The 27,937-nt window shown below is 42.2% G+C and overlaps 2 protein-coding genes and 1 long non-coding RNA gene across 5 annotated transcripts; 1 reads left to right on the top strand and 2 right to left on the bottom strand.

Annotated features, from left to right (window-relative positions):
- Window positions 1-125: 125 nt before the first annotated feature.
- Window positions 126-16,661, bottom strand: LOC130700545 (vesicular acetylcholine transporter-like). 3 transcript variants are annotated; one of them, XM_057522588.1, is made up of 13 exons: window positions 16,376-16,661; window positions 16,233-16,296; window positions 6,953-7,059; window positions 4,480-4,680; window positions 4,209-4,414; window positions 3,740-3,914; window positions 3,424-3,625; window positions 2,898-3,094; window positions 2,483-2,805; window positions 2,282-2,404; window positions 1,942-2,077; window positions 1,676-1,879; window positions 126-1,512 (listed from the first exon to the last, which is right to left on the bottom strand). In XM_057522588.1, the coding sequence occupies exons 2-13, from the start codon at window positions 16,279-16,281 to the stop codon at window positions 1,303-1,305; spliced, it is 2,133 nt and encodes a 710-aa protein (XP_057378571.1). In that variant the 5' UTR covers window positions 16,282-16,296; window positions 16,376-16,661; the 3' UTR covers window positions 126-1,302. The 3 variants fall into 3 exon arrangements, with proteins under 3 accessions (XP_057378571.1, XP_057378573.1, XP_057378572.1); XM_057522590.1 differs by lacking the exons at window positions 126-1,512; window positions 1,676-1,879; window positions 1,942-2,077; ... (6 more) ...; window positions 4,480-4,680; window positions 6,953-7,059 and adding an exon at window positions 9,837-13,375; XM_057522589.1 differs by lacking the exons at window positions 126-1,512; window positions 1,676-1,879; window positions 1,942-2,077; ... (6 more) ...; window positions 4,480-4,680; window positions 6,953-7,059 and adding an exon at window positions 9,837-13,370.
- A 4,998-nt stretch (window positions 16,662-21,659) lies between these two features.
- LOC130700438 (uncharacterized) lies at window positions 21,660-23,006 on the bottom strand. Its single transcript, XR_009003794.1, has 4 exons — window positions 22,764-23,006; window positions 22,114-22,516; window positions 21,912-22,020; window positions 21,660-21,828 (listed from the first exon to the last, which is right to left on the bottom strand). It is a non-coding gene; the product is annotated as an uncharacterized LOC130700438 (long non-coding RNA).
- LOC130700428 (DNA-directed RNA polymerase II subunit RPB1-like) lies at window positions 22,859-25,201 on the top strand. Its single transcript, XM_059496693.1, has 4 exons — window positions 22,859-23,018; window positions 23,088-23,154; window positions 23,498-23,857; window positions 24,035-25,201. Exons 1-4 carry the CDS (start codon window positions 23,001-23,003, stop codon window positions 24,745-24,747), a joined length of 1,158 nt encoding a protein of 385 aa, XP_059352676.1. The 5' UTR covers window positions 22,859-23,000; the 3' UTR covers window positions 24,748-25,201.
- Window positions 25,202-27,937: the final 2,736 nt, after the last annotated feature.

The following is a 27,937-nucleotide window of genomic DNA, read 5'->3' as shown; positions in this document are numbered from 1 at the left end:
TTTTCATTTAAAAAGCACAATCTCAATCTGATAATTGTAAATTTAATTAATACCGCTTGGTTCATGTTCCGATAGAACAAAAATCTGCCTGATAACAGGACTTGGATTTTCATTGATACATAGGGTTTGTTTTATTTGACTGTGTATTGTCTTAAACAGCAGCTGTGATCACAGTAACACGAAAAACTTATAACTGCAACATTAGATAACAAAAAAATAGACATAAAAAGGGGGATGCCTGACGAGCTTCTTACTTAAATACCAGCAACTGTTGCTCATCCCTAAAATTTTAAAACAATCTAACAACCCCAAAAAAATGGCATCGCTCAGATTATTTTTCCCCCGTTCAAACAAAATAAAATTCCAATAACATCAATTATTTTTAAAAATGCACACGCTAAGGGGTCACTTATTATTACAGAACCCAAAGGTAGAATTCAGTTCAAGCCCCACCATGTTTTTAACACGTTGACCTTCTTCCCTTGGCTATTGGGTGTGTGAGAATTGATGTCAAGCAGCTTTGTGCGGAGGCCTGGAATTATAGGCCTAGTGTAGATAGACGGACCGTGTGACGTAATAATCCCGAGTACATACACATATATATATTATACGGTGAAGAAAAGGATAGTCCCGTTGTTGCAGATAGGATCTCTTTCCTCTCTCTTTGGCTTTATTTGATGCTTGCGGGGATATATAGGGGTGAAATGGTTGGGTGAGGAAAGCTTTAGATTAGGTCGCGTGTGTTGTGTGTGCTTCGCCATTATTCTATATGGAACACCGCAGCAAGCTATACAAGGATATTTGTCGGGAGGGGGGGGGGGGGTTCTTGCTCTCTTCTTTGCCGGCCTTTTTTTCTCCGGAGCTTTAAACACAACAAGCGCAAAAGAGGATTGTGTGTGAGTGCACAACACACACACAAAGCGTGTGTGTGTGTGTGTGTGAATATAAATCACGCAAGGCTATAAGAGAAAAGCCGGCCAGCAAAGGGATCGTTAACTTTCGACTTATTTTCATACGGTGGGGAAGCATAAAAACAAAAACATGAAGTTCAATAAATCGATATCGATACGTAAAAACAAAGAAAGTTAACAGTCACTATTTTTTTTTTTAAACTATCCTGTGGCCTAAGTTCAAAACCAAGACAGTTATAATAACTATAAATAATTTAAAAAAACAACTTCTATCACATTGAATTAAAGTGTGCTGTTGAGATCATTAGGTGTGGGTTGCTGTTAAACAGCAATTGACTAGCAAATATTCTTTTTGGTGCAGTTTCATCATTGAGATCTTCCTGTTTTTTGTTTAGACTGATCGATTTTCTAGCATGTCACCGACTTGGATGAGCGTGTCGGACAGTTGACGGACGAACCGGGCAGCGCTGGTAGCCTCGCAGGATCGGAAAGCCGAAGCGCAAAAGATAATGCAGTCCGCTTGCGGATTGTAAGAACAACCGTAGCCATCTGGGACGACAGGTCCGTAGCCCATAAATGAATCCGCATTGGTGGTAGGAATCTTTTGATCGACATTTCAAACGTGTGAAATCGATAAATATCGATCCGCTTTCTCTATTCTTTAAGATTTTTTTTTTGTGTTGTTCCTCCATTTATCAAAGGTGAAAGGTAACAGGGGGGAAGAGGGGCGATTTAATGAGAATTGACGATCGTTTTTTTTTTACCTGAGAGGTGGATAAAGCAAAATGATGAACGATGTCGAAACTGGGATCTTCAAAAACAGCCATGGCTTCGTCGGTTTTGATGGAACGAGCCAATTGGCGCAAGCCCAGCAAATGGATATCCATCCCTTGGCCTAGAATGTTTTTAATCATGACATCCGTTTGGTTCTCTGCCGCGCGATAAAACAATTGAATCTTTTCTTCCACCTTAATAAAATTTCTAAATATTGGCCATTAAAACAAAAAAAGCTATTCGTTTAATCAATTACCGTAGATTGCGGATCGTCCATGACTTTGACCCAGGCTAAAGCGGCGGGCGAAGCCGATCGTATGTTGTCGACTCGTCCCAGCTGGAAACGCCGCGTCGCGGCGCTTTCGTAAGTCGCCACAAGTTTCCCGTGCAATCTATCACCAACATACAAAATGCCCCGCATCGTTAGTCAATTTTAACGATAGACCTCTTCCAAGGTATCATCCGCTATGATTAGGTAAAGCCAATTGCTCCGGGGATCCATTAACTCACAGTTGCGTGCAATATTTCGTGATAGGAATAGAATTTTAAATTTAAACAAGAAAATTCAGCGAAAAAACAAAAATAAAAAGACAAACTTGTAATAGGTCCATTGCAGCATCAACTGAATGTAGACGTCCGGACTGACGTTGAAAGTTTTGATTCGATTTTTGCCGTACGCCGTGAACCGAAAAACTTGAAAGTCCAAATCTTGCACGAGTCTTTGCACAAAAGCGCAATTGTTAGATTTGAATCAAACGTTTTTATCTTTCTTATTTTAAAAAGGGAGTGGCTGTTACCTGTCCACATCACTGGCGGCAATTTCAATCGCTTTGCGGATGTCTTCATCGATCTTCCACGTGAGTCGCTTCGGTGCCGGATGCGACACTACGTCGATGGCGCTTTCGTTGCTGCCGCATCGTTGATGTCCTCCATCGTCTTCGTCCGCCATCGTTAGCGTCGCCCGTCGACAACGTCCCCTCATTTGCTGCTGGCCATTATCATCCTGTTGCAAAGCCAACACGTTGTCCAATGCTTTCTCAATCACCTGGACCAAAACGATCCCTTCGGCAGGTGAATGTTCGTAACAAGTGCCGCTCGTTCCATCCGGGCTGAAAATAAACTAGTTTCCCACACACAAAAAAAAAAACAAATTGTATTGGATTAGAAACCCCAGTGGGCCATCGTCAATTGAATTTAAACGTATCAAATTACCTGGACAGTTTTATCGAACCATCGATTGATGGTATTCCATTGGCTGCCGCCGCCATGGATCATTTGAAGGACTCGATTGGTGTCGACTCGATTGTTGACCTCTTCTTCATCATCGACGGCCGGCCGGAACGGCTGATCGATGCAGACGATCATGCTGGACGATTCGATAGACTGGAGAGAACGGGCGTTGATTAAATCTACACACAAAAGAATGAGACGGACAGCGAGGAAAAAGAAGAGAATGTATCCAATTGAATGAACAAAAGAAAGAAGAATTGTCCGTTTCCCTTTAGAAAAAAAGGAGGGGGGGGCTGGTACCCGTTATGGGTTCGATTTGGCTGGGCCAGCATTGATGAAAAGGAGTCGGGAAAAGTGAAGGGGGACTTTTATACATTTATACAAGTCTTTTTTTATACTTTGAGAGGTGGTATGGATATACATTAGAGCAACAAAAGAAGAAGGGGGGATAAAAAAAAAGAGGGTGGAACACGGGGGGTGAATTGACAACAGAGGAGACAGGCAGCACCTTGGAGTAATGAATGACGCCATTGAGCCCAGAGCCGCCTGTTGGCAGTCGTTAGAAGGCCCAGCGGAGGGTAGTGCTGGTGGCCTAATGTGCCGGCCAATGTCTTTTGTCCGTCCGTCGATTCCATTATGGCAGCAAAGTTGAAAGCCATTTCTTCGGCAGACAATCGGCAACCTTTGTGGCGCACCTCCAAACGCCAAAACTATTTTTTTTTCAAAAATAGATAATTCAATTTTCTTTACGTTCGATCTCTCATTGCTTTAAATAATTTGATTCCTCGTGTTCATTATTAGAAAGAGAAAAATAAATAATATACTTGTCCCTGATAAGCGACGATGATGTGTTCATTCTCGTCCGGTGGTGGAAAGCTTTTCAATTGATCTTGTTCCAGTCCGGGCATGCGGTAAGAAGCAAACAATCGTTGATATTGAGCCATGCACAATGGCTGGCCTTTCTCCCTGGAGGCGGCCCTATCTTGAGGCAGTAATTGACTGTTGTTGTACCAGCCATTTCGTTTCGCCCCGCCACCAGGGTGTAATATGTAAAATGAAAAGAAATAACGATCGATCAATTTTTAGTACATAACAATGAAACATTTACATACATGCAAAATAGTCTATCTATTATTTAGCCGTGATAGGGCGTTTGTTTCTTAACCCGGTGTAGGAATTATAAAGGATCGATTCTTTCAAACGAGAATGTGACATTAATGAAAATGTACGTCCTGTTTAAATTACGTTTTGCATTAGAACATTCATCTTAATGGGGAGCGTGAATAGACTTACCGGTCAATCAATTGTTTGTAATCGAGAATGGCGCTAATGAAATTAGCCACGTTTTGTACAAAATTATTGCTTCCATTATGTTTGTCGTCATTATCGTTCGATGCATTCTGCAAGAATTGCAGAGGGAAAGCCATGCCCGGATTAGAATTAACTGGCAGGGCGATATCGTTACACAAGTACATATCCTCCATCCACCAATTATAGGCCTAAGATAAATACACGTTCAATCAAAAGCAAATTGTTTAGACAAAACACTTTAAATTGTTTTTACCCAATTATCTTCTTTCGTTTGTTTTTCTAGCAACAACTCTTGAAGTTTTGGACCAATGCCGTCGGACGAGATGAAACGCTCGACTTTCAAACGGGTTTCGGCTTTTTGTTCTTCATCGCCGACGGCCACTTCCACCGCTTCCAAATAGCCGGCCATCGTTTGTTCTAACGGTGGCACGGGCAGTTTCGGGAGCCATGCAGCCTATGCAAAATAATGATCGTTAAATGTATTCCATCATCATCCAAATTCGAAATCCTCTTCATCGATTCATTAAAAATTAAGGGCAAGGACCGCGGCCCTGTGTCAATAAGAGACACACAGCCTCCCCCTGCAAAATGTTTTCTAAAGGTAAGCTCGAGACAAACAAAAATGGCTGACTCGAATGAAAAGAGGGATGTGTGTGTATTCACCTGCTGACAGAGTTCGCACGCAATGCTCTGAAACTTCCCCTTTTTTTTTACCTACCATATACCACAGCGCCACATTTATCGACCACTACAACCACACCCAGAGGAAGTAAAAAAAAAAATACATCATCGATTTTTTTTGCCTCTCTCCCTAAGAGGCGCGTGCGACATCCTGCAGATGCTGCAGGGCATCGTATTTCACACTCTATACATTTAAATAGAAAGACATTAAGTTTTGTTTTTTATCTCTGGTTGTAATAATCAACGGCATCGAAATCACGTTCCATAGTTCTGCGATGGCACACACACACACACGGTATAGGAGCAGAATATCAACTGGTTCTCTTTGATGATGATTGAAGAAGCACACACACAGAGAAGAAGAGAAACTATGTGTGTGTGTGTGTGTATATACTCGGCTATTGTCTGTTTCAGTTGATGAAGGTCCCCCTTTTCTCTTTCCCTTCTATTTTTCTGTTCCCCTCCGACAGTATATAACTCTATACACACACAACTGTATGTGTGTGTGTGTGTGTGGAACGGAACGTGAGGAAAATACCTTAGAGAACCAGCGCTCGGAACTGTGTTACGTACAACATTGGGACGCCGCACATCCCCCCTCTAGCTCGTTAAGCCACTAGAGACTTTGCCCCCGTCTCTCTCAATCGGGAGTAGGTGGAGGGGTAGGAATTTGTGTATTCTGTAGACGAAAAAATCAGCCCGGTGAGTAAGAAAAAAAAAAAAGGAAACATTTCTCCGAATGCTTACACTACAGCATTTTCAGATTGAGGTACTTTAAAGAGTAGTATTACTACCCCATTTTTTTCTAACGCGAATTTCACATTGATAAGATGATAGTGTCGACTATCATAGAAGCTGCTACGTGTCAAAGAGTTCAAAGAGTTTAATAATCAAATTACAAAACGCAAAGTTGACAAAACAATTCTCTTTTTCTTTTGAAATATATACAAACAACTTTTTTTTTGTGTGTTCTGTGCCTGCGTTTCGTGTGAATCCCAAGGTGGAAATCGTAAACTACACGAAGCTGCACGCAGAAAATGGGGGCCAAACGAAAAAATAAAAAAATAAAAAGGGGAAGCAAAGTGGGGGGGGGGGGGGGGGGGAAATAAGAGAACCGCCCAAGTGCTATCCGGCGGAACGAGAGAAAAAGGAACCGAAGGGGCCCTAAGGGGAACCTTAACTTTGTTACCTTCCTTTTCTTCTTATACAACATTTCGTTCTTTTTTTTTTTTGCTCTGTTGTTAGACGTTAGAGAAGGGTGGCATATAAAAGAGAAGAGAGACTGGTACGTTAAAAAAAAAAAACTTTGCCTCCCTTCAGACTCCACTTTAGATTCTACCCTCCATCTCTTCCGGAGACCCTTCAGGGGAGGGACAACCCAAGTTACAAGAGAAAAGTAGAAAAGCTATAGATCGAGGGGAGAGGATCTATTCGTTGTGTATATGTTTAGTACTCGCCAGTATAAACGCATGAGCATATACAAAAAAAAAAAAAAAGCTTGCACGAAATTTCGGGAGGGACATGGCAGAGCTATATTTTATTTACGTTTGATTCGAGTTTGAATCTCTAACACGTTTCAAATAGTTGGACGCATTTTTTAAAAACAAGATTTAAATATCTGTGCATATTCTACAATAAAAACTCATTTGAATATAGCCGAAAAAACTCACGAAGAATCTTAGGCGCACTGTCAGCATTAGTTGATTTTGCGATAAAAGGGCTATAGAGATCTGTGCGTCACGTTGGATTAGAATATTTGATGAACACAGCGGGACTGCTCTAAAGTGTTTTTCTCTCTCTTTTTTGTGAATGTTTCTCTTGAAAATAAAAGCTAAAAAGGAGGGAGGCAAAGAGATGTGACTTATCTCTCAATTGACGAAAGCAATCTGTACAATTTGAGCTGATGCCTTATCAGTTTTTACATAACCTAGAGCTTCTTCTTGTACCTACACACTTTTTCCAATCAAATTTCCTTCTTTGATTTTTTTATACGATAATAATAGAGAGCCTTAATTTAAAAAAAAAAAAAAAAAAAAATTATTTACTTCTAAACTCATGTTGTCGATGAAACTCGTACGGATGCTGGGGTTCGACTCGATTCGTCCTGATGATGATGTGAAGCCCGTCCAACTCCTCGTCAAAGGTCGTAGTCCTTGTGATGTCGTTATGTAACATTGAAAAAAAAAAGAGAGAAGAAAGTGAATAACTAAAAGCAACAACCAGTACGTATACAGAGAGAGAGAGATGAAAAGAATAAAAAAGGAGAAGGGAAGTGTACACATAGGGGGAAAAAAAAGATGAGGGGAGGGAAAAGTAATTCAATTAGATCCAATCGGAGAAAGTGCACCTGACTTTTCTGCTTCTCACAATGAGGAGCATCAATTCTTTTTCTAAATCAAAATTGTGTACTTCATCATTCTGAAATGAGGAACGAAACAGTTTGTCCAAGTACCATTCAAAATGTTCTGCTGATGAAGTGTTGAAAACTTTCAAATGCTGCGAATAACAAGGAATCCCAATCAACTGTCACATTTCAGCCTAAATTAACATACATCAACCCCAAATGATGACGCATATAGCCTCAAGGTGGCTGATGGGAAACGATTGAGAGTTTTTAAAAAATACATATTTGTTTTGAGAATAAAATATGGGAGGAAATGGCCCTGTAATTACGATCCAATTTGCTGGTTGTGATTGGTTTCGTTACCAACGTCACCAACATCCATTAGCAAAAGGAGGCGTCTACGCTGAGTACGTAACACGTCCAAACGACTCTACGTTGATTACCTTACCAATCGATACGAGGAGAGGAAACGTCCATGGCCATACGGGAATTCCTCCGTAGCAATCTCGTCACATCACACCAACACAACACAAATCGATACATTTTCTTTTTCACTTAAACATGCACACACGACTTGAACGGAATAAAGAATTCCTTCCCGTATATGTATCAGAATAGCTTGTTTAGATACATTGACGGCCCGTTGGATGTTCATCGGTGAGAACGAATCGAAATCAACGTCGTATTGCTTGTGCGTGTGTAACAATCTAATACATCATTCAAAGGCCTGTACAGCTCAAATAGTATATACTTTCTAAGCTTATTATATTGCCTTTTCTTTTTGGCTAACGTGCACATTTATCAGAAGAGAATCTACGTAATATTCGGTTGGCGTGCCCTCGTTCGCCTGCAGCTATGTCGTCGATTCGAGTCACGTAACAGGCACGCCCTTTTTGTCAGATAACCTTGTCCCGATCAATGCAAGAACAGACCAATTTTCTTTTTAACTTTTTCTGAAGTTGAATAGAAAGTTTTTTTTCTCGGAAGGAGCACATCTACGACGTCGATGTACATAATAGGCTAGTGTTGCCGTCTATATGTATCCCCGTGAAATCGGGGCCTCAATCTAATGGTTAAATACACCGAAAAAAAAAAGAAATCCTAGGGATTTGTAGAATAGAGCCCCTTTGGGTTGGATAGGAAAACGTTTGTGCGGTAACGCCTCCCCCGTCTATATCTTTGACATCGTTCTACATATCCTTTTGAAAGCGAGTCAACACCCCCTATCTATAGAATGGCTTGTGCTGCTGTGACGTTTCATTTCGCCATAACTACTTGATGCCATACGTTAACTACGATGTACAACCATAATATTTGTTAACGTCGAATCGATGTTGCACAGCGGAGGGCATTATGGAAACACGATCCAGCTTCCCTCATGCTTTGTTTTCTAGACCCTCGTTCTTCTACATTACCATCCCATTAGTTCTAATGTCTAGCTGGAAACCCAAAACTTTTTGACATGGAACGGGGGGGGGGGGGGGCCGTCCCGAGCAGTTCAAGTTCATCACAGGAAAACGAGTAAGGAATAAAAAAACTCACAGACGTTAGCCAATTATATAAATGTGGGGTCTCTACGGTGGCAGTAGTTTCAGTGCGGCCATCAAAACTCCCGAACGCACACACGTTATAAGCGTGTGTGCTGTAGACTTGGGAGGGAGCCGCTAATGATGTTGAACTCATTAGCCGCGCCCTTCTTCGTCCCCTCCCCCTGTTTTTTTTCCCTCGCACATGAGGGAGAAGATGAATCATCAAAAGCTATATACGATCCTTCATCTTAATCATATCCGACAATTTTTTGCTAAAGATTTAGAGCTCTTTCTTTTTGAATGATTTAGCCTAAAAACTATGTCAGTTCAGAGAGAGAGAGAGCCAAGTTTAGATTTTCCAAATGCTATCAAATGCGATGTGTGCACGTATGGGGGATTCGATCTATATTTATAAGGGTTTTATTTTCGACATCGTCTGAGTGGCTTTTAAATCCTCGTGGGCGAGAAAGGGAGTGTTTTTGCATACGTAAAAAAGACATGGAGATCAACGTCCAGTCACATATCGAGTTCGCCACCGGGAACACAAATATTTAGATTGCTAAATAAGACAGTGGACGTTTTTGTTTCAAAATTTTCAATTATGCAGTGCAGCATAAACCGTTTAAAAGCTTATGCAAAGCTCTGAAATTTCGTCTGCTGTCCTTTCTATAAAGAATTCTATTTGATGCGATCCACTGTTTGGAATAATTTCTTTCGTTCCATGCGATCAAGAGCCGTGCGTGTGGGAAGCCGAGAATAGGGTACAGAGGGAATTGAACCGTACAGAAGGAAAAAAAAAAATAGCAGAAATCGTGAGTCTCGTGATGAGAAAAAAAAATGGCTCCCTACGTCTAGGGATTGTACGGAAGGGAGGGAGAAATTGGAATGACCTTTCGGAGCAAAAAAGCCAATTCTCTGTGCTGCCACTCTTTTGATATATATTTTTTGTTTAGCTAGAGAGAGAGAGAGAGAGAGCCATCACGTATAGGATGCTTACCTTAACATTGGGGAAATGGCAGAGAGGCCGGTATAACTAAAGTCTGTTGGAGCGACACACACGACTTGATCGTTTTATTGTTATGACACCATCGCACACACATCACACACACACACAGAGAGAGAGAGAGAGAGATAGCAAATTGTTTTTATATATATGTATAAATAACAATTACAATCCACTTGTGTTATTCCTTTTTGGAGATAAATAAAAGGGGGCGGGGGAGGGGGATGTATTTGTTTAAAAAATAAATAGAAATCGATGCAAAGAGAAAGCAGCTACGACAGTCCAGTGCTGATTGTGTATAGAAATACGTGGATCGAATTTTAGGCGAAAAAAAAACAAAACTTAAATCGATGTGTATATATTTACAGATAAAGAAAAGCGGCAAACAGACATAGAACTATATGTGCCTTTATTTTATTACAATTAGCAAAAAAAATTGGAGAAAGGGAAAGAAAAAAAAAAGGTTTTGTACATTTTCGAATCGATTTGTTTTTTTCTTTTCCTTTTCTTTTATCCTTGAATCACCTTTTTTTCCTTCGAACTCGTTAGACTATACACACATTTTTGTCGCCATTTTTTTTTAAATGCAATAATCAACACGCACAAACATAGTAGAATTTAAAAAAAAAAATGTGATTCATAAACAGAAAAAACAATGATAAAATTGTGCTTGTGGACGATGATGAGGAGCCTATTCTTTTGAAATTCTACTGTTTTTCACTAAAATAAATACACAATCAAGCGATTTGACATTGATATGCTTTTGTTTATACATAAAACTAGAATGAAACGTGATGTACAACCCAAAAATTTCGTAACTATTTCGATTTGAAAATTCAAAATGGGGAATTTATATTAGCGATAATGCCTTTTAAAAAATGGTTGGGCGTTGGGGATGAAATGCCTACAATAACTTCAAATCGAATTATAGGGATGGACTTGTTAGTTTAGGGCTGTCATTTTTTTTTTAGCTTTAAAATAATCGTCAAGATCCTCAAAGGGTTATGGTGTATGTTAGGATATGAATTGTTACACACGATTAAAAAGAGAGGGAGTGGGAGGGGGGTCATGCATGTAACACACTTTATTGCATGATTACACATCGACGATGATGAAATAATTCTATTTAGCCAGAACAAATATTTTGATCTCTATCCGTTTGCTTTTTTTTTTTAAATGTCTTTTCGATTCGAATTAAAGACAATATGCTACTATGACGTAAATAAATCGCATCACACAAAACCCGATTTAATTCAATTCCGCCCTTCGTGTGTGTGTTCAACCGCTGATTGAAATATGAAAAAAGACATCAACGTCTACTAAAATGAAACCCGTCCTTTTCAATTAATAATAAAATAAAAACAATTAAATTTCGACGATGGAAATTGGAAACTCTCATTTTCTGGAAAACTTTAATTTCTTTGTTTCAATCCCAACTGGCTAGAAACGGATTGGACTCCTGATGCCTCGTGGCCGCGGCCGTGGCTGTCTCGTTAGCCGTCGTGATAGCCGCAGGCCTTTGAGTCATTTGGATCTTTTGCGGTAGCGGAGGGACGGGCGGTTTCTTCTTACTCTCAGTCTGTTGATTGTTACGATTATTAAAGCCATTGTTGTGATGATTGCCAGCCGACGCGGCATCGATGTTCGTATCCTGATGCCTAGCGCTGCCGTATTCCAAGTGATTCTTCGGCTGCGAAGCCAGCGGATTGTTAGCGCTCATTTGATAGCGCTGGCCTCCCGACTCCTGCAGGGCGTACGTTTGATATTGTTTGTCGGGAGGGTCGGACATGAGCGGAATAATGTTCGATCCTCCTCCAGCGATGCCGGAGAATCCATGGCCGATGGTGGGCGCGGGTCCCAAGCCCGTCATCTCTTCTCCGTCGCCATCGGCTCCGAACGGTTTGTACTCGTAGATGTGGCGCAGGAGCATCAGGACGGGACAGAAGAGAAGGGTCGAAACGGCGATTCCGATGTTGAGGGCCAAGAAGCCGATCGTGTCGACGACGCCACCGGCGATGATGGGCCCGATAGCGTAAGCGAACGAATAGGATATATCAGCGATGGCGTAGATACTTCCGTAAACGCTGACGTAGCGGACATCGACGACGTAGCCCATGGTGGGCAGAATGGCCGTGTCGATGAGGGCGATGCCGAAGCAGATGCCGCAAATGGGGATCATGAGGACCCAGTAGGAGCGGGCGAAGGGGACGATGAGACAGCAGAGGCCTTCCAGGGCCAGACCGAAGGCGGCCATGACCCAGGTGTACTGAGGATAGCGGGCGGCCATCCGGACGGTAATGACGACTCCGAGAACGTGCGGGAAGAAAGCCGGCAGCCAAATCATGCCCAGTTGCCATTGTTCGACATCCATCGTGTCCATCATCCAGACGGAGATTGTCGGCTCCAGGAAGGCCAGCGAAACGTTGGCCATCATCAAAGCGCCGGAGCAGACGGCGATGTAAGGATCCATGAGGAGACGCCAAATGGGCGTGCCCACTTGGGGCCCCTGCGTTCCGGCTAAATTCACGGACGATGTTGACTTGCCCAGTTGGCTCATACCGCGAGGCCTCATTACCAACTTGAGCATGAGCGCGTCGACGAGGCAGACGAGCGACAAGATGAGGAAGGGCAGCTCTTTGCCGGCGAACTCGTAGAGCAATCCGCCGAACGGCGGCGCTACGAGGCATCCGAAAGAGATGAAAGCCAAGGCGATGCCCAGGGCTTTTGTTCGTTCGCTCTCCTCGGTGAACCGGTCGGCGATCATGGCCAGACCCGACGTGTCGGCGAAAGCCGAGCCGACGCCTTGGAGCGAGCGGGCGAAGAAGAGGACGCCGTAGGAGCGGCCGCAAGCGAAAACGGCCGTCGAGAGGAACATGATCGTCAGGCCGATCATCATGGGCAGTTCGTAGCCGACGCGATCGATCAACGCTCCGGAGAAAGGATTGATCATCAGCTGGACAATGGCTTTGGAGGCGAAGAGGACCCCAATGGCCGCATCTTCGCCTTCGTAGACGATGACGCCGTTGACGAGGTGGACCGACTTGTTGCCCGGCACGCTGTAGTTGCCCGTCGTGTTGACGTGCCACCGGTTCGGCTCCGTCACGTATTCGCCGCCTTCGATGTGCGTGTCCCAGGCGCCGATCGTCCGCAAATAGTCGGGAATGATTGGCACGATGACCATGTAGAGCATGTTGTCCAGCAGCAGAGCGATGGACACGATGACAAGGACCAGTCGGCGCTGCGTGTGCGGCTCGCGGATCCTCTCCATCAGGATCTCTTTGGCCAAAGAGGCCTCCATGTTCAGGAACGGTATCATCGGCATTTTGATGCGTTTTTATTTTTTGAAAGTCCCGCCCTTTTTGTTTTTTGTTTTAATTTGATTTGAATTTTAATTTGTGATTTTCGATTTGGTTTGAAAACGAGGCGTTGGGCTGATTGCAAATCATTTGACGGTGGCCATTGTATATAATAATCGGAAGGGATAATTCCGGATGTTTTAAAAATGAAAAACGCCTTATTCGATTTAGGGTTTTTAAAAAGGGTCAACGAGGTTCTCTCTCTCTCGAGTCCAGCCGCCTTTTCTCAATCTGCACTTTAAAAAATAAACAAGGAGAAAAAACAAAAAAAATGAATAGAATCACGTTGAAAACAGACCATCAAACATGTTGCCAAAAAGTTATTGCGGCACAAGGAAATTGGGAAATGGGTAAGTGGTAAGAGGGGCAGAGACCATAAGCGAGAGATCCTCGTTGTATTTCCCCCTCTATACAAATTCTAAAAAAAATCATTACGTAATGAGAAAGGGCGGCAATTTTCAAAAACGTATTGACATACATGTCAAGTGCACACACGAAAATGAGGGAGGGGGGGCCAAAAAGTTTTTCTTTCTTTGCCTTCGACGTGTGCGAGACGGAAGTCGACGGAAGGAAATTGTACAAGATGAAAAGACTTTTTTTTTTTTTTTTTATTTCCTCTTTCACGCGGGGAATAGGAGAAGGGGGATGACAACAAGGAACTAACGAGCGACACACGACTCCCCTTCCTACGTGTTTTTTTTCCAATTCCTTTTGATCCGACGACTTCCTGTCTAGTCCAGTACGATCACAAGGTAGAAATGTACGTAATAATCACCTATTGGTATGTGCATCGACTTCTTTTGCATATGCAAATGTCCTTTTTTTTTTCTTTCAAAAATCAATTGAGGAAAAAGGTGAAAGAATGACACACACACACAATAGCGTGTCACGGTTGCTAGGCAACCTTTCCCCCTTTTTTCTTTTACAATGTTTTTTTTTTGTTGTCATTTACTCCCCCTGCTCTCAAAAGTTCCTCATTCTACGGAACTGTCTTTTTTTTTTTTCCCCGATGGTGGACGCTCTTCTCAGGTTGAATTTATTTTCTATATAAGAAGAGACGCAGGCCCTTCTCTTATTTCCCCCTCTCTGTGTGTTGCCTCTTTTATTCATGTGTATAGTACTCTGACGTATTGCCATGTCCCCGAAGAGTCCGTGTTCCATGGGACTGCAACATTTATACACGTACGTAGAAGAGAAGTAAATAAATAAATAGGATAGACAGAGAGAGAGAGAGAGACAGAGAGAGAGAGAGAGAGTGGGTCTTGTGAGTTGGCAACACGCAATCGTGTGGTAGGTTGTGCCCTCTATATGCCCCCCCCCCCCCCGTCCAGTCTAGTCAATAATTCAAAGCCACATCCACCTGGATTTTCAGATGCATAGTCGTATGCTGATCGATCCATCGATGCAGAAAGGAGGCCCCCTCCGTGACATCAAATGATTCGCAATCGGAAGAAACAACAGAGAGGTTCGTCGCAAATTCGATGGGAAAAGTGACAGCTGTAAGATATATACACACATGGAAGAGCCGTTCCATCGGATGGAACAACACAAAGTATGGGAAGTAGGAGGCGCCTTATTATTCCGGATGATATTTCACGCTTGGACAGTCCCACCTCATTTCTCACTGTCAACCCTCCCCCATGAGTCCTCCATGTTGCCATTAATACTTGAAAAAGAAAGAGCGTTGTGTGTGTGTTGTGTGTGTTGAGGACACACACACACACACAAGAGTTTACCTTAACATAATATCGCGGACAAGAAAAAAACAAAAAAAAAAATCAATCAACTAACGGGGGGGGCAAATGTATCGAATTACCACGTCATAACGTTGTCATGGTAACATGTCTACTTAAAAAAAAAAAAAAATACATCGATGAAATCTTTGAAAAGGGGGGGGGGGGGCTTCCATTTCGAAAACATCCGACAGGTAAAAAGCTACGCGAAATATTTCAAAGAAAATCAATCGATAGTTGATCGTTAACAAACGCCAGCCACTAGCACGGTTCGATGAATAATTTTTCAACAACGGCGGCATTGTAAATAATGAGGCAGATCCTCGTCATCACCAAGACAACAATAGAAAAAAAAAAAAACACGTAAAAAAAAGAGGAAGGGAGGACGTGAAATTGAAAGAAGAGGGGAAAAACAAATGCTATCTTTTTTAAACGCATATTTTTCGATTATAGCAGAAGATGACATTCCCCCCTCCATCAGCGTGATGATGATGATGATGATGATGATAGCTCTTACATTCACTTGACATTTGAGATAGAAACGAAGGAGGGGGGGGGGATCGTCTACCTCAATATAAGATGGCATCATTGACATAATGCCCTATCGTATATATATACTATATATATATAGACATCATTAAATGTTCAAAGACATTCAGCAAGAAGCCTAACGTCTATCCGATCTGTTTGAAGCAATAACATATTAGAACGTATAACATTTTTTTCCCCCTCTTTACCTGGAACTGTCATCAACAGATGTATCGACATTCTATTTCTGAGTTTAACAGCGTTCGCTGCGTCTGACGTGATGGCAATTGCGATTCACGTAGGTGGTCGCGTTCAAGCCCATCCCCAGCGCGTTAAAAAGGGAAGGGACAATTTTGGGGATGTAATCACATGATTTTTTAGTGCGTAAAAAATAAAAGTTGTGCCGACATTTTGCAAGGCGTAGGTGGGCTCTGCTGTACGTGGTGTTTATTTAAACAAGTTAAAAGGTTAAAACACAATCTCAAAAGATTGAACGCAACTGCGCACGGCAAGCGGGTGCTGCCACCTGAGCTGGTCGATACATCACCCCCTCCCCTTTACCTCATTTCGTGTTAAGGCAAAATTAAAATGACAGACAATTTGTAAAATTTAAAGATCTATTGCTCCTTTCCCTTCCTTTTTTTTTGGGGGGGGGGGGGGGGGGGGAATTAAATCGGACGATAACTGCCCATTCGAGGAAATCACGCGGGACCAAATCTTACATACGTACATTTTTGGCTGGTCAAACGGGGGTTGGGTGGCAGGGAAGAAGCGGGAGGGAAGGGTGTCTTAAAGCGTTCAAGAAATAAATGTTTGTTTTTTTTTTTTTTACCTTGATATCGTTGATTGCAGACGATAGAATTGCGGATGGCCTGCAGCATATGAAACGGCAGCGTCTACATTTTTGAAAAAATTGCGGGAAATTGAAATTAGAATTATTGCGCATTTGTAATTTGTTTTTGTTTTTTTTCTTACCTGGTAATGCAGGAATTTATGTTTTAAGCTTCGGTATGAAGATAAACGAACTCCGCCACCGGATGAAATTGAAAATTAAATTTATTTTGTTTTGGATTGTGAAAACAAAAAGCGGCGGATTGGGGTGGGGAAGGGCAGCTGCTTCCTGCAGATCCGGCCGGTCCGTTTTCACCGTTTCGCTTGGCCGTTCGAGACTGCGGGACCATCCGTCGATATTGCGGCCAAAGCGGAGCGTTACGTTTTTAGTCAACGCCCTCTCCCCGACGTCACGAACGCACGGGCGAAAAAGAAATAAAGAGAGGAAGGGGGGATATGAACGCGCAGGATCTGCTACTCTGCCGTCCATTTTAACCTTCAGGTGCCTGGATCCTTCGCTCGGGCTCCGCGAACAGGGGGGGGGGGAGGAGACGTGGGCGTGAGCGGGAACTCTTCCCCCCTCCCGAAAAAAACAAAAACATGTTCAAACACGTCCAGGATCATGCGCTCACGAAATTTTGCACGCCGTTCGTGAAAAAGGGTGACGCCCACATCTTCGTGCGGGATTGGCGGCACGTCCAAAGCGAAACGGGGGGTGGGATCTTTAAGGAAAAAAAAAAAAGTTTGTTGTTTTCCCGTGCGGAAAATAATCTCCTCCCTGCGGGAACGCGCGCATATCCGCCATTTGCCTCTAGACAGGTGAAACGCGTGACAAAAACAGCGCCACCGCTACGTGAAACCAATCGAAGACGTAGGGTGAAAGAACATTGTGAATAGAAGAGACGTGCGTCACAATCAACGTCAAATCAAAGAGGGCATGGAACTCATACGCAGGGCTCGCTGTTCCAGTGAAAATGGCGGCCTTTTCGTTTGACGTCTTACGTGCCTACATTAAACATGGATTCGCCCGTCTTTTTCCACGCGTTCGCAATCAAAAATGACTATTAATTGAGGTCAATAGGTCAACTAGAAGAAAAAGAGAGAACCTTGAAACAGTTGAACTAATCATCTTCGATTTCTCTAGACGCCTTCCTGGTATTTGCTCTTGGGTGTGTGTGTGTGTAAGAGACGTGCTGGAACATTCGGCTGGGAATACACGCGACCTTCTCATATTTTATAGAAAAAATTCATCATTTAATGCTAAAAAAAAAAAAAATAAGAACGTAAAGAGAAAGATCATCGATGACAATCGTCGTAGATCGTTTATCTTTAAAGATGACTTATGTCCATAAAAAAAAAAAAAAAGAAAAAATGGTAAGCCCTTTCAATCATTTAGAAAGAAGAGGCAGACGTTTGTAACCTGAATATGTGTGTCAATGTTTGTGTGTCAATCCGAGCCTTAAAGATCTATATACGAAAACGGAGACGGGAAAAAGAGGGAGGGGGGAATACGGGGACAGACAAGAAGTGGAGCGCGCGGATGTGAGACTCTCTGGAGAGACTTGGGCTGGATCGATCCGCCACACGTTTCAGCTCCAGGTTCTTTCAGGTCTTTTCTCAATTTCGGTTAAACGTGCGTGTCCTTGTTTGGGTTTTCCGCACAGCTTATTGCTTTTCTTCAAATTTCATTTTCTCATCTTTTTTTTTTTTTGTATTTGATTTCAAATCGAATCAAATCAAAGAAAAAAAAAAAAGGTTTTTCTACGAATTTCCGGAAGGATTTTATATATATATTTTTTTTTTTACCTTGAATCGTCCGCTGGTGCCTCCTGGCGGCGGGTCACGACGGTCCATGGCCAACCCGATCGATTTCCTCCGCCACAACCGCACAAAGAACAAATGACGATCCAAATCCTGAAATCAAAAGAACCCCCCAAAAAAAAAAAATGTTTACATTCTTTTTAAAACGAACAGATTTTTTTCTTGTTTTCACGCGTGAATTTTGAATCTACACGCCGAAGAGAAAGTTTTTTCGTTCTCTTCTCTTTCTCCCGTGTGATATTGCATGACCGTGCAAATTTGCCCTCTTCGTACGGGAGGGGAGGGGGGAGAAAGTATACGCGTGAACGGGAGGCGATTGCCTCGAACATCTTCTATGAACCGATCGAGGTACGTTCGCGAGTCAATGTTAAAAACGAGTTAACGAACTCATTGTTCCACGTAAGGAACTCTCGTCTGTATGTATTCATAAAACTCGTTGTACGTTACACATTGCTTTTATCTGTACCGCGTGAATTGTTATTACGTCGTTCCATTGTCGGTGACGCAAGCCTTTGGATCTCGATCGTCATGGAGAAAGAAGATTGTAGGCCAAACCCTAACAGATGGATGAACATAAAAATGATTTTTCGAGTTTGTTCCAGAAAAAAAACGGAGTTTGTTGTGAGAGCTAAAACGAGTTGATCGCCCTCCCCCCCCCACCCCTCATCGTTCTGCTCGACAATCACGGAAATAACGAGGTGATGTTGATGCGTTTTGGAAAAAATAGAGAGTTCGCTAATTGGGTGTGTCGATGTTGTTTTTCTACATGAAAAAAAAAATCAATATCACCTGACATTTTTGCTGTTGAAAAATGGAAAACAGTTTGCCTATCCTAACCCCTTTCCACTTAAATGACGTCATACACTTTGACGTTGAGGGAGCGGGTAAGAATCCTGGGAATTCCTTGAAACCATTTTCTCTCAAAAAAAAAAACCGATGGGACATAAAAAAAAAAGGTGGTAGGGTACGAAATGGAATCTACGATTTTTCTCGAAACAAATTGCAAAGGAGTGGACAACAAAATAATAAAAGGTACACCAACCATCTTGTTATCCTCGTGTGATTGATCCTTCCTGTAGCGTCTTGCAAGATGAAACACGTTTTCTACTTGTAAACACATCGATACGTTTTTGGTTCAAAAAGAAAACGATTGGAACACTTGTCGAACGCATCTTCTCTCAAAACGCCCCCCCCCCCCCCCCCCACACACACACACAAGAAAAACATTTAAATCTTAACAGTTTTCAAAAGCAAACAACTCCATTTAAGTCTCGATAACTGTTTATTTATTGGTTAACGGTATCGTGCACACCAAAGGGAAAGTTCCTCCTTTTTTTTTTTCTTAAACACGTAACGTACAGAATAAACCACGTTTTGTGTGCCACAGAGCGTAAAGAGGACGAAGGGGATTTCCCCTTGCCGAATCCAAACGTTAAACTCACAGAGAATTTTGTTTTGGTAGACGAATCGACCTAGTTTTAGAACCGACACACAGCCCAAACGTGCCCGACTAATGTGAATGAACTATTCTGTGCCAACGCGTCTGGTCACACGAAAACAGTGTTGCCCAATTTATGAATGGCTTTCCTAATTGAACTATCAGATGTTTGTCTTCTTTTATTAGACTGCAACGGTACATGCACACATAAAAAACAGTTAACCTCTTGGATGTTAAAAAAGAATGTCGTTGACACACATAACGTGAAAGAATCACGAACGATGTTGGTTAATTTGAATGACCACCTGTTTTCTTTTTTTGGGAGGGGGGGGATTGAATAGTTTGTTAAATCATTTCGAATTGGCAAGGAGCAATACCCTTTCGGTCACGGTCGGTACTCGTTGGTCCAATGGGAACTAAACGATGAGGCGTTCCCGTTTTTTTTTTCTTCACGATGGACACACGACGTTGAAATTTGCGGTTTGAAAATGCATTTACTTAAAAAAAAAAAAAAATCTCGGGTGACGATGATGGACTTTCTTTTTATTGCCGACAATGTTCCATAAGCGCCATGCAAAACTTTCTCTTAACGCCAATAAGACGTTACCTCCTAACACGAATTTTCACGCCCCCCTTCGTTCAACGTGAGTTAGACAGCTCGAATTTTTTTTTTTTTTTTTTTTTTGTTCTGCTACCAATTAATTTGTTCTTTGTTCCATTACATAACTTTCGTGGTGTCTCGATAGGCGCCGGAAAAACCCCTTTAACGTCTGCTTACGTCACACGAGTATATACATCCCGCCATGTTTGAGACAGGACATGAAATATGTTCAAACATTTGATACGTGACATCTTTTTTGTTATCGTTGTCGTTCCATAACCTTCCAGCGTGACACAGACGAAATTCCATCGCGCGGAATTTTTCTTTTGTTCGAATCATCTGAAATCATTTTTATTAAAAATAAAAATAAAACTACCTCATAAATCTTAAACGCTGAAAAAGTAAGCCATTAAATATTGAAACCCCTACATTTAAAAACCAGTTTTTTATTGCATGCGGGTAGGTAGAGAATGAAAGATGCTCTTGTCATTCCCACACTTGGTTTGGAGAAAGTTCTTTTCTCCCCCTTCACTCTTTGACATTCCATTTTCTCGTGTATTATTTTTATTTTTTTTTATTTTATTTTATTTTTTTTTTGAATAATAACGAGAATCCCGCAAGCTCTCGCCTTCTAAATATACACGAACTGTCCGCTCGCTTGTTTTCTCTTGATTTAAATGAAAATTCTTAGACCCTTCAATTGTGTGCTGGAGAAAGTTGGGGCCCCGCCATTGAACTCGTCCGCCCCGACCAGCAGATGAAACACATTAAAAATTAAATGCCAATGACCTTTTACTTTAAAAAATGAATTTTTTGTTTTTTTTTAAACCCTTTGTGTGCCGCCCGTGATTGTCGTGCGTGCCCAATAATCACGTTACCGTCTGATGTGTTCCTCATCGTCTCAACAGCTGCGGGCTTTGGTGAAAGCTTTTCCTTTTTTGAAAACGTTTTCAAATCGAAATAATTTAAATAATAAAAAAAAAAAATTCAGTTGGAAAGTGAAGACCTACGTTTCGAAACAAAAAAACAAAACAAAGAGACGACAAAGTGCTGATGTAAATATCGAAAAGCCAAAAAAGACGGTGGAAATAATAAAGAAACGTTGTCATTTGCAGCGCGCGTGATTAATGATTGCGGTACCGAACGATACGTTTCAAGTGGCAGCACTTTCTCCTCACTTTGTTTTCTCTCCTGGGCTTCCCCCCTCATCCTCTCTTTTTATTTTTACTTTATTTGGTAACGAGGATGATGACCTGAAAAAGTGAAAATCCCGATTTTTTTTTTGTTATTTTCCAAATATTGTCAACCGCCATAAAAAGAAAACGGGACTTTTGATTAAATTCAAATCAATTTTTGAATATACGTGAATTTCTACAGTTTTGCGGTTCGTATACTGGAGAAAGTCATTCGTACCTTATGAAATAAAAACATGGTCATCAAACATTTGTGCGATGTCATATAGGACTTTCTCTGATTCACGCACGATCTTTCATCATTTTTGAGTTGATTGAATTTAAGTTAAAAACAAATCAAAGTTTAACGTCGGCGATGATTTCAATGGTAGTATTCTCGGTTCATAAATAATGATGACAATTGTAATACACACGCCCGCAGTTCCGGAATTCCTTCTCAATTATGCGTCCCCCCCTTTCCCTTTGGGCGCAGCGTGAATGGGATCAATGCACCGCAATCGGCAACACACTCACGGTGCATTCCTTTTCTCGTCTGTCCGCTGCTCTAATGTTTGTTTTTTTTTGTTGTTTTTTTTGACAATTGAATTTCATCGTTGCAATCGTTAAAAATAATTCGAATAAACTCACGTGTTACGAGCAAAAATGGGGGTGAAAGTGAAGGGGATCACGCCGAACTTTTTCTTTCTCCTGATTTCATTCAAAATAGGCACAAGAAAGAGCAGCATTTTCAGGTTCTCTAGCCACAGGTTAAACAAAAAAAAAATAATAATAAATAAAATAACGAACAAAAGAAGGTCTACGTGCGTCTCTTTCTACCAGACACGCTCACCTCATTTTTCTAGGTCATCGTCATTCACCTTTTGTTCCGTTTCAATCTCGTCCCCTTCCATTAAACAAATCAAGTTTTGTTTGTTTTTTTTTTTTTCTCAAACTTTAATTTAATACTTATTTAAAGAAGAAGAACGTTATATTATTTTTTTTTTTTTCGCAATGCGGATAGCCAATAAACGAATTATCGTTGCGTGAATTCCAGCGTTCACCTGCGCTACAAACAGATGCTTTCACCGCTGCTGGGCATCTTTCGGTTGAAAAAAGGTGTGATGGCTTATATATTTTCATTGGTAAACCCCCCACACACACACAAGCAGAGAAAGGGAGAGATGTGTGCATATAGAGAGAGTAGGTGGTAGCCCTCTCAACTCACCTACACCCGCCTGCGTGCTGTATCTAATCTGAATGGCAGCCGAAATATTTAAAAAAAAAAAATCCTTTTTCGTCAAACATTTTTTTTTTTTTAAAGAGGTTGAACAAAGTGGAGAGAGAGAGAGAGAGAAAAGGGGTGGTTCTTTCTCTTCCGGGCTCTTCCTTTCTCTTCCATCCCTCCCCACTTCTCCCGACCGCACACTACCAGCACGAAAGGGGAGTATTTACCTTTAACACATACACAAAGAAAAAAGAAAAGAAGAGGGGGATACCTACATTTCTTCAGCAGGAGGATGGGCCATGTGTCTTCAGTGTCCCAGTGGCGGCACGGGTATATAAGGACCGGTGTCTCCGTTCCAGAAGACACAGACGGTCAGCAAATAGCAGCACAAGAAGAAGAAGAAGAAGGACCTTCTTTCTGAAAAAAAAAAAAAACCTGCTATCTTTTTCAATTAGCATTTTTTTTAAATTAAAAAAAAAAACTAAAGAAAGAAAAGAAATACAAGAGAAATCATGTCAATCAATCGATCGGTAAGTTTGTTTCGTAAAATGTTGAAATTCAAAAGTTCTTTTCAATCATTTTCGATGGCATGTCTTTAGGCGCTGCTTACCTTGTGTCTGGTGATGGCCGCTTGTCTGGCCGAGCCCATCCGCGAGAAACGATCGCGTAAGTGTCTTGACCTTAATTTCATTTGCACAGACGGTTGAGCCTCTCTCTCTCTACACGTTGCGTGCTGATTGGTGCAACATTTGATTTGCATACATGCACAAAAAGAGAGAAAGAAATATTCCATGAAGAGAAAGGCTTATATATAAAAAAAAAAAAAACACAAATCAATTCAAATTATGTTTGCAAAACCAGTTTGTCCAGTTTGTTTTTAAGGCCTATCAATTAAGAGTGTCCCATATGTGGGACTACAGAAGATGACCTGAATATTTTGCTTCTGGAACTACTCGTTTTTGATTTCTTGATTTTTTTTTTTTTTTTTTTTCCGATACCTTTCCACCAGCGGATGGACATGGACATCATGGACATCACGACCACGGTCACGATCACGGACACGATCACGGACACGGTGGTGGCGCTCCCATTCACACGCCCGATGTAGGCGCATCAGCTTACGGTGGTCCAGTGGCCGTCCCCACTTACGACGCCCAACCGGCCCAGCAACATCACGACCATCACCATCACGACGCCCAACCGGCCGCTCCGTCCTACGACGCTCAACCGGCTGCTCCTTCGTACGACGCTCCTCAGTCTTACGAGGCTCAAGCGGCTCCTTCTTACAGCGCCGCGGCTCCTGAATATGCCCCACCGGCACCTCAGTCTTACGAAGCTCCTGCAGCGCCATCTTACAGCCCTCCGGCTCCTGAGTACAGCCCACCGGCTCCTGAGTACAGCCCACCGGCTCCTTCCTACTCCGCCCCAGCACCTCAAGCGTACGACGCTCCGGCTGCTCCTTCCTACTCCGCCCCAGCTCCTCAGGCGTACGAAGCTCCAGCTGCTCCTTCCTACTCGGCACCAGCTCCTCAAGCGTACGAAGCACCCGCCTACAGCCCTCCGGCTCCGGCTTATAGCCCACCAGCTCCAGCTTACACTCCTCCGGCTCCTGCTTACTCACCACCTGCCCCTGCCTATTCGCCACCTGCCCCTGCCTATTCGCCACCGGCTCCTTCCTACACCCAAGCCGCTCCCGTTTACAGCCCGCCCGTTCAATCGTACTCCCCACCGGTTCAATCCTACTCGCCTCCGGCCCAATCTTACGGAGCTCCTCAGCAATCTTACGGAGCTCCTCAGCAATCTTACGGAGCACCGAGACCCAGCTACGGAGCTCCTAAGGCGCCCAAGAAGCCAAAGGGCAGCTACGGACCCCCTCAGCAATCTTACGGAGCCCCGCAACCCACTTACGGAGCCCCCATTCAATCTTACGCTCCACCGCAGCCTTCTTACGCTCCTCCTCAGCCATCGTACGCTCCCCCTCAACCTTCTTACTCGCCCCCGCAAGCGTCTTACGCCCCACCGCAACCGTCTTACGCTGCCCCGCAGCCGTCCTACGGAGCCCCGAGACCTTCGTACGGCGCCCCGAGGCCCAGTTACGGAGCGCCTAAGGCTTCCAAGAAGCCCAAGTCGAGCTACGGACCCCCGCAGCAATCTTACGGAGCTCCTCAGCCAGCTTATCACGCTCCCGCTCCTGCTTACGCTCCTCCCCAGCCCATCTACAGCCCGCAGCCCGTTCAGCAGCAAGGCTACGGTCGTTAAAGCACACGCGTGAGTTCGCTGGTTGATTCACGCAAAATTTGGAATTTCCTTAACTATCGATCTTTTATAATTACTCACCTTCAGCACACACTCCCGATATTTTGTTTTCTGTTTTTACCTTCGGATTTTATTCTTTTAGTTTCTCATCCCCTGCATCAGTCATCCTTCTTTAACTATCGCCAGTATCTACCAACCAATACCAAAAACAAAACAAAAGAAAGGATAATTCGTTTTTCAAGCAAAATTATTACATCAATTTTTAATTATACCTTCTTCTTTTTCTTTCCCCCTCTCTGAATTTCACTGATTGAAACTGTTTTATGCAACATGTCAGGTGTGACGCTCAGATTGAAACATTGCCCCACCCTCCTCAACATCGTCTGTTGTATAACTATTTTTGCAATCACAAAAAAGAAAAATGAATGACAACAGAAATACATCAAAATGAAAATCATCTCTAGCCCTAAGGGCATGTGTTTACCTACATTTCCGAAATGGGTCAATCATCAACGTTGATGTGCTGAGTTTGGAAGTTCCCCCTGAAGCCGGTATCACTGGTCTTGTCCCTAACAACGAGAACGGGGTGGAAGAAAAACAGATATGCAAATGATCCACAAAAAAAAAAAAAATAAATAAAATGAAATTTTGAAATCGATTCTCTTATGGAGTTTAGAAAGTTCACAATTTTTCTTCTTCTATGTTGGCGACAAACGTTTGGGCCAGCATTTTCTTTCGTCTTTATCTATACAGCACAATGTAACGACTTCAAATGTAAAGCATTCGCTTCCAAAATGGACGTCATTTGGTCGGCGTGAGTTGCTCCTTTTTGCCGCCTCGTGTGTGTGTGTGTGTGTGTGTGCTACCTTAGAAAAAAAGAAAAGGTTCGGGAGCATTGGTCTACTCTATATATAGTCAAACACGTTGCAACAACACGCCCCGTCGAAGTTAGAAAACTTGAACTCTCTCGTTTTCTCATTTGAAGGTTAAATGCAAACGCGTTTCACGATCGCCATTTCTTTTTTTGTTTTGCACACACACGCACACACATTGCCTTTCTCCTTTACAGATGGAAGAGTCGTTCACCTCAATAAACGAGCAATTTGTGATGGCAAAAACGATTCAAATCTTTGCAAGGGGGTAAAGCAAAAATGACACCTGTCTTACCTTGTCAAGCCCAGACTTGTCCACTCGAAAAGAATATCAGAAACAATTTCCATTGACGTTTTGCTTTTGTTTCTGTCTTTCGCGTTATTCACTTGTTTTTGTTTTTTTCTCTCTGACGTATAGCCCATTCCATTCCTCTCGTTTTGGAAGGCATAATATGGAAGAGAGTCTGGGTCACGAAAACTTGTTTTTCTAAATAGTTTTTTTTTTTTTTCAAAAAATGCTTGAAAAAAAAAACAAAAAACGAATCAATGTAGATCTACTTTCCATGTAGGAACGTCTACAGGTTTTTAAATTCTTCTATTTGATGTCAAGACTTTTTGTTTTTTTTTTTACCTTTTTTAGTAGTATAGTAAAACATCAGTTGTCCTTCTAGCAAAAACTACTTGTCAATAGGGGAGTCTATATGCTATTCACCGTTTACGATTCGCACCTGTATGTTTTTTTTTTATTAACCTCATCATCGTTTGATATTGTTGTAACATTTCATACAACATTTGTTTTCTATTTTTATTTTTATTTTTTTGTATTTTGCAATCGAACTGATAGATTGCCAGAGGCGTTTCACCTGCGATAAGTTGCAATTGCCACCCCATCACGTTAGGACGTGATCGAGACAACACACACACGTTAATTAAAGACACGATGATGATGCCACGTGAGCGGAATTCACAAAGCCCGGCATTTTCACCTCACGCCCGATGGCGATTGCGTCATACCGTTCATTACAATCCAGCGGGGGTAGTACAACAATCGGGATTGAAAAAAACAAAATAACATTTGGTCCCTTCTAATTTATGAACATTTTTCAAAAAAAAAAAAAAAAAAAAAAAAAAAGAAACCACTTTCGCTCTCGTCTGATGGCGCCGTTAGCCCATTGGAGTTGGCTGTTCTTCTTTCGAAAGTTGTTCATCTCCGTAGAGTATTTTGTTCTTTCTCACGTAGATAACAGTCTGCATCGTCTCAGACTCAAAATGTGAAAACCAGTTTTTTTATACTTTGATTTTGTTTTCATATTGGAGACGGACTAACCGTATACGGCTGATTTGGCCCACATGCGGCCAAAGGAGAACGGGACGGAATGCTGTGCATATTTGAACCTATATACACCCGGAATACAAAACAAGATAATACAGAAAGAAAATATGAAATATACAAATGAATTTCAGAGCCATGAAAAAAAAAATGAAAGTGTTTTTTTTTTCTTATGGACCTGATTTTTTTTTTTCATAACTTTCATTTGACCCCGAGTCATTTGCCTACTAGGCTGATGTAATTTTAAAAAAAATGTTTTATAGACATTAATTGATGAACGTTGTAGTCAAACGTGAAATGAAAGGGGAAAGGGTACGCTTTCTTACGTGATTTCGCAATGTGCGTGCAACTATTGTTTTTTTGCCCGGGCAGATGTTGATGGAGCTCAATATAATCCCGGTTGTAAATGACCTGGCTCATTTGCATTCTCTCTCGACAAACAAAAAAAAAAATCTCATTTCTTTGTGAGAAAAAATTTCAATGACCCACAGAAGCTATTAACCTTAAAAAGTTTGAATGGGGAGACAAGCCCTTTCTCATTGCCGGGACAGGCCGTGACCCGCTAGACGGACTAATTAATACAGATAAATTTATTACCGGTATGTTTATATACGCATTTCTGATAACGTCAACGTACTCTGGCCCATTCATTGTTAAACCCCCACAGACGTTAGGAACTATTCGAAATGCCGGAGGGCCGTCCATTCTACGTACTAAAACAAAAAATTGCGCAATAAAAAGAAACAAATCAAAACTGGACATGGTCAACTAGACCATTATAATTTTACATCAGTTTTTATTTTGTCTTAAAACGAAGTTTAAGGAGGTGGGCGTTTCTTTGCGGGCAAAATGTTCCGATCGTTAAGCTGGAACTACCGCACACAACGTGCGCTGTTAACTCGTGCGTATGCAAAGCGTGTCAATTGAACGATACAATCACGAGATGTTGTCTCAATGACGGAGAGTTGATCCTGCAACTGTTGTGGTCCCC

The sequence above is a fragment of the Daphnia carinata genome, chromosome 8, assembly GCF_022539665.2.
Source record: "Daphnia carinata strain CSIRO-1 chromosome 8, CSIRO_AGI_Dcar_HiC_V3, whole genome shotgun sequence".
NCBI lineage: Eukaryota > Metazoa > Arthropoda > Branchiopoda > Diplostraca > Daphniidae > Daphnia > Daphnia carinata.
The sequence above is the reverse complement of the archived record's forward strand: the minus strand, read 5'-3'. Positions and strand labels throughout refer to the sequence as shown.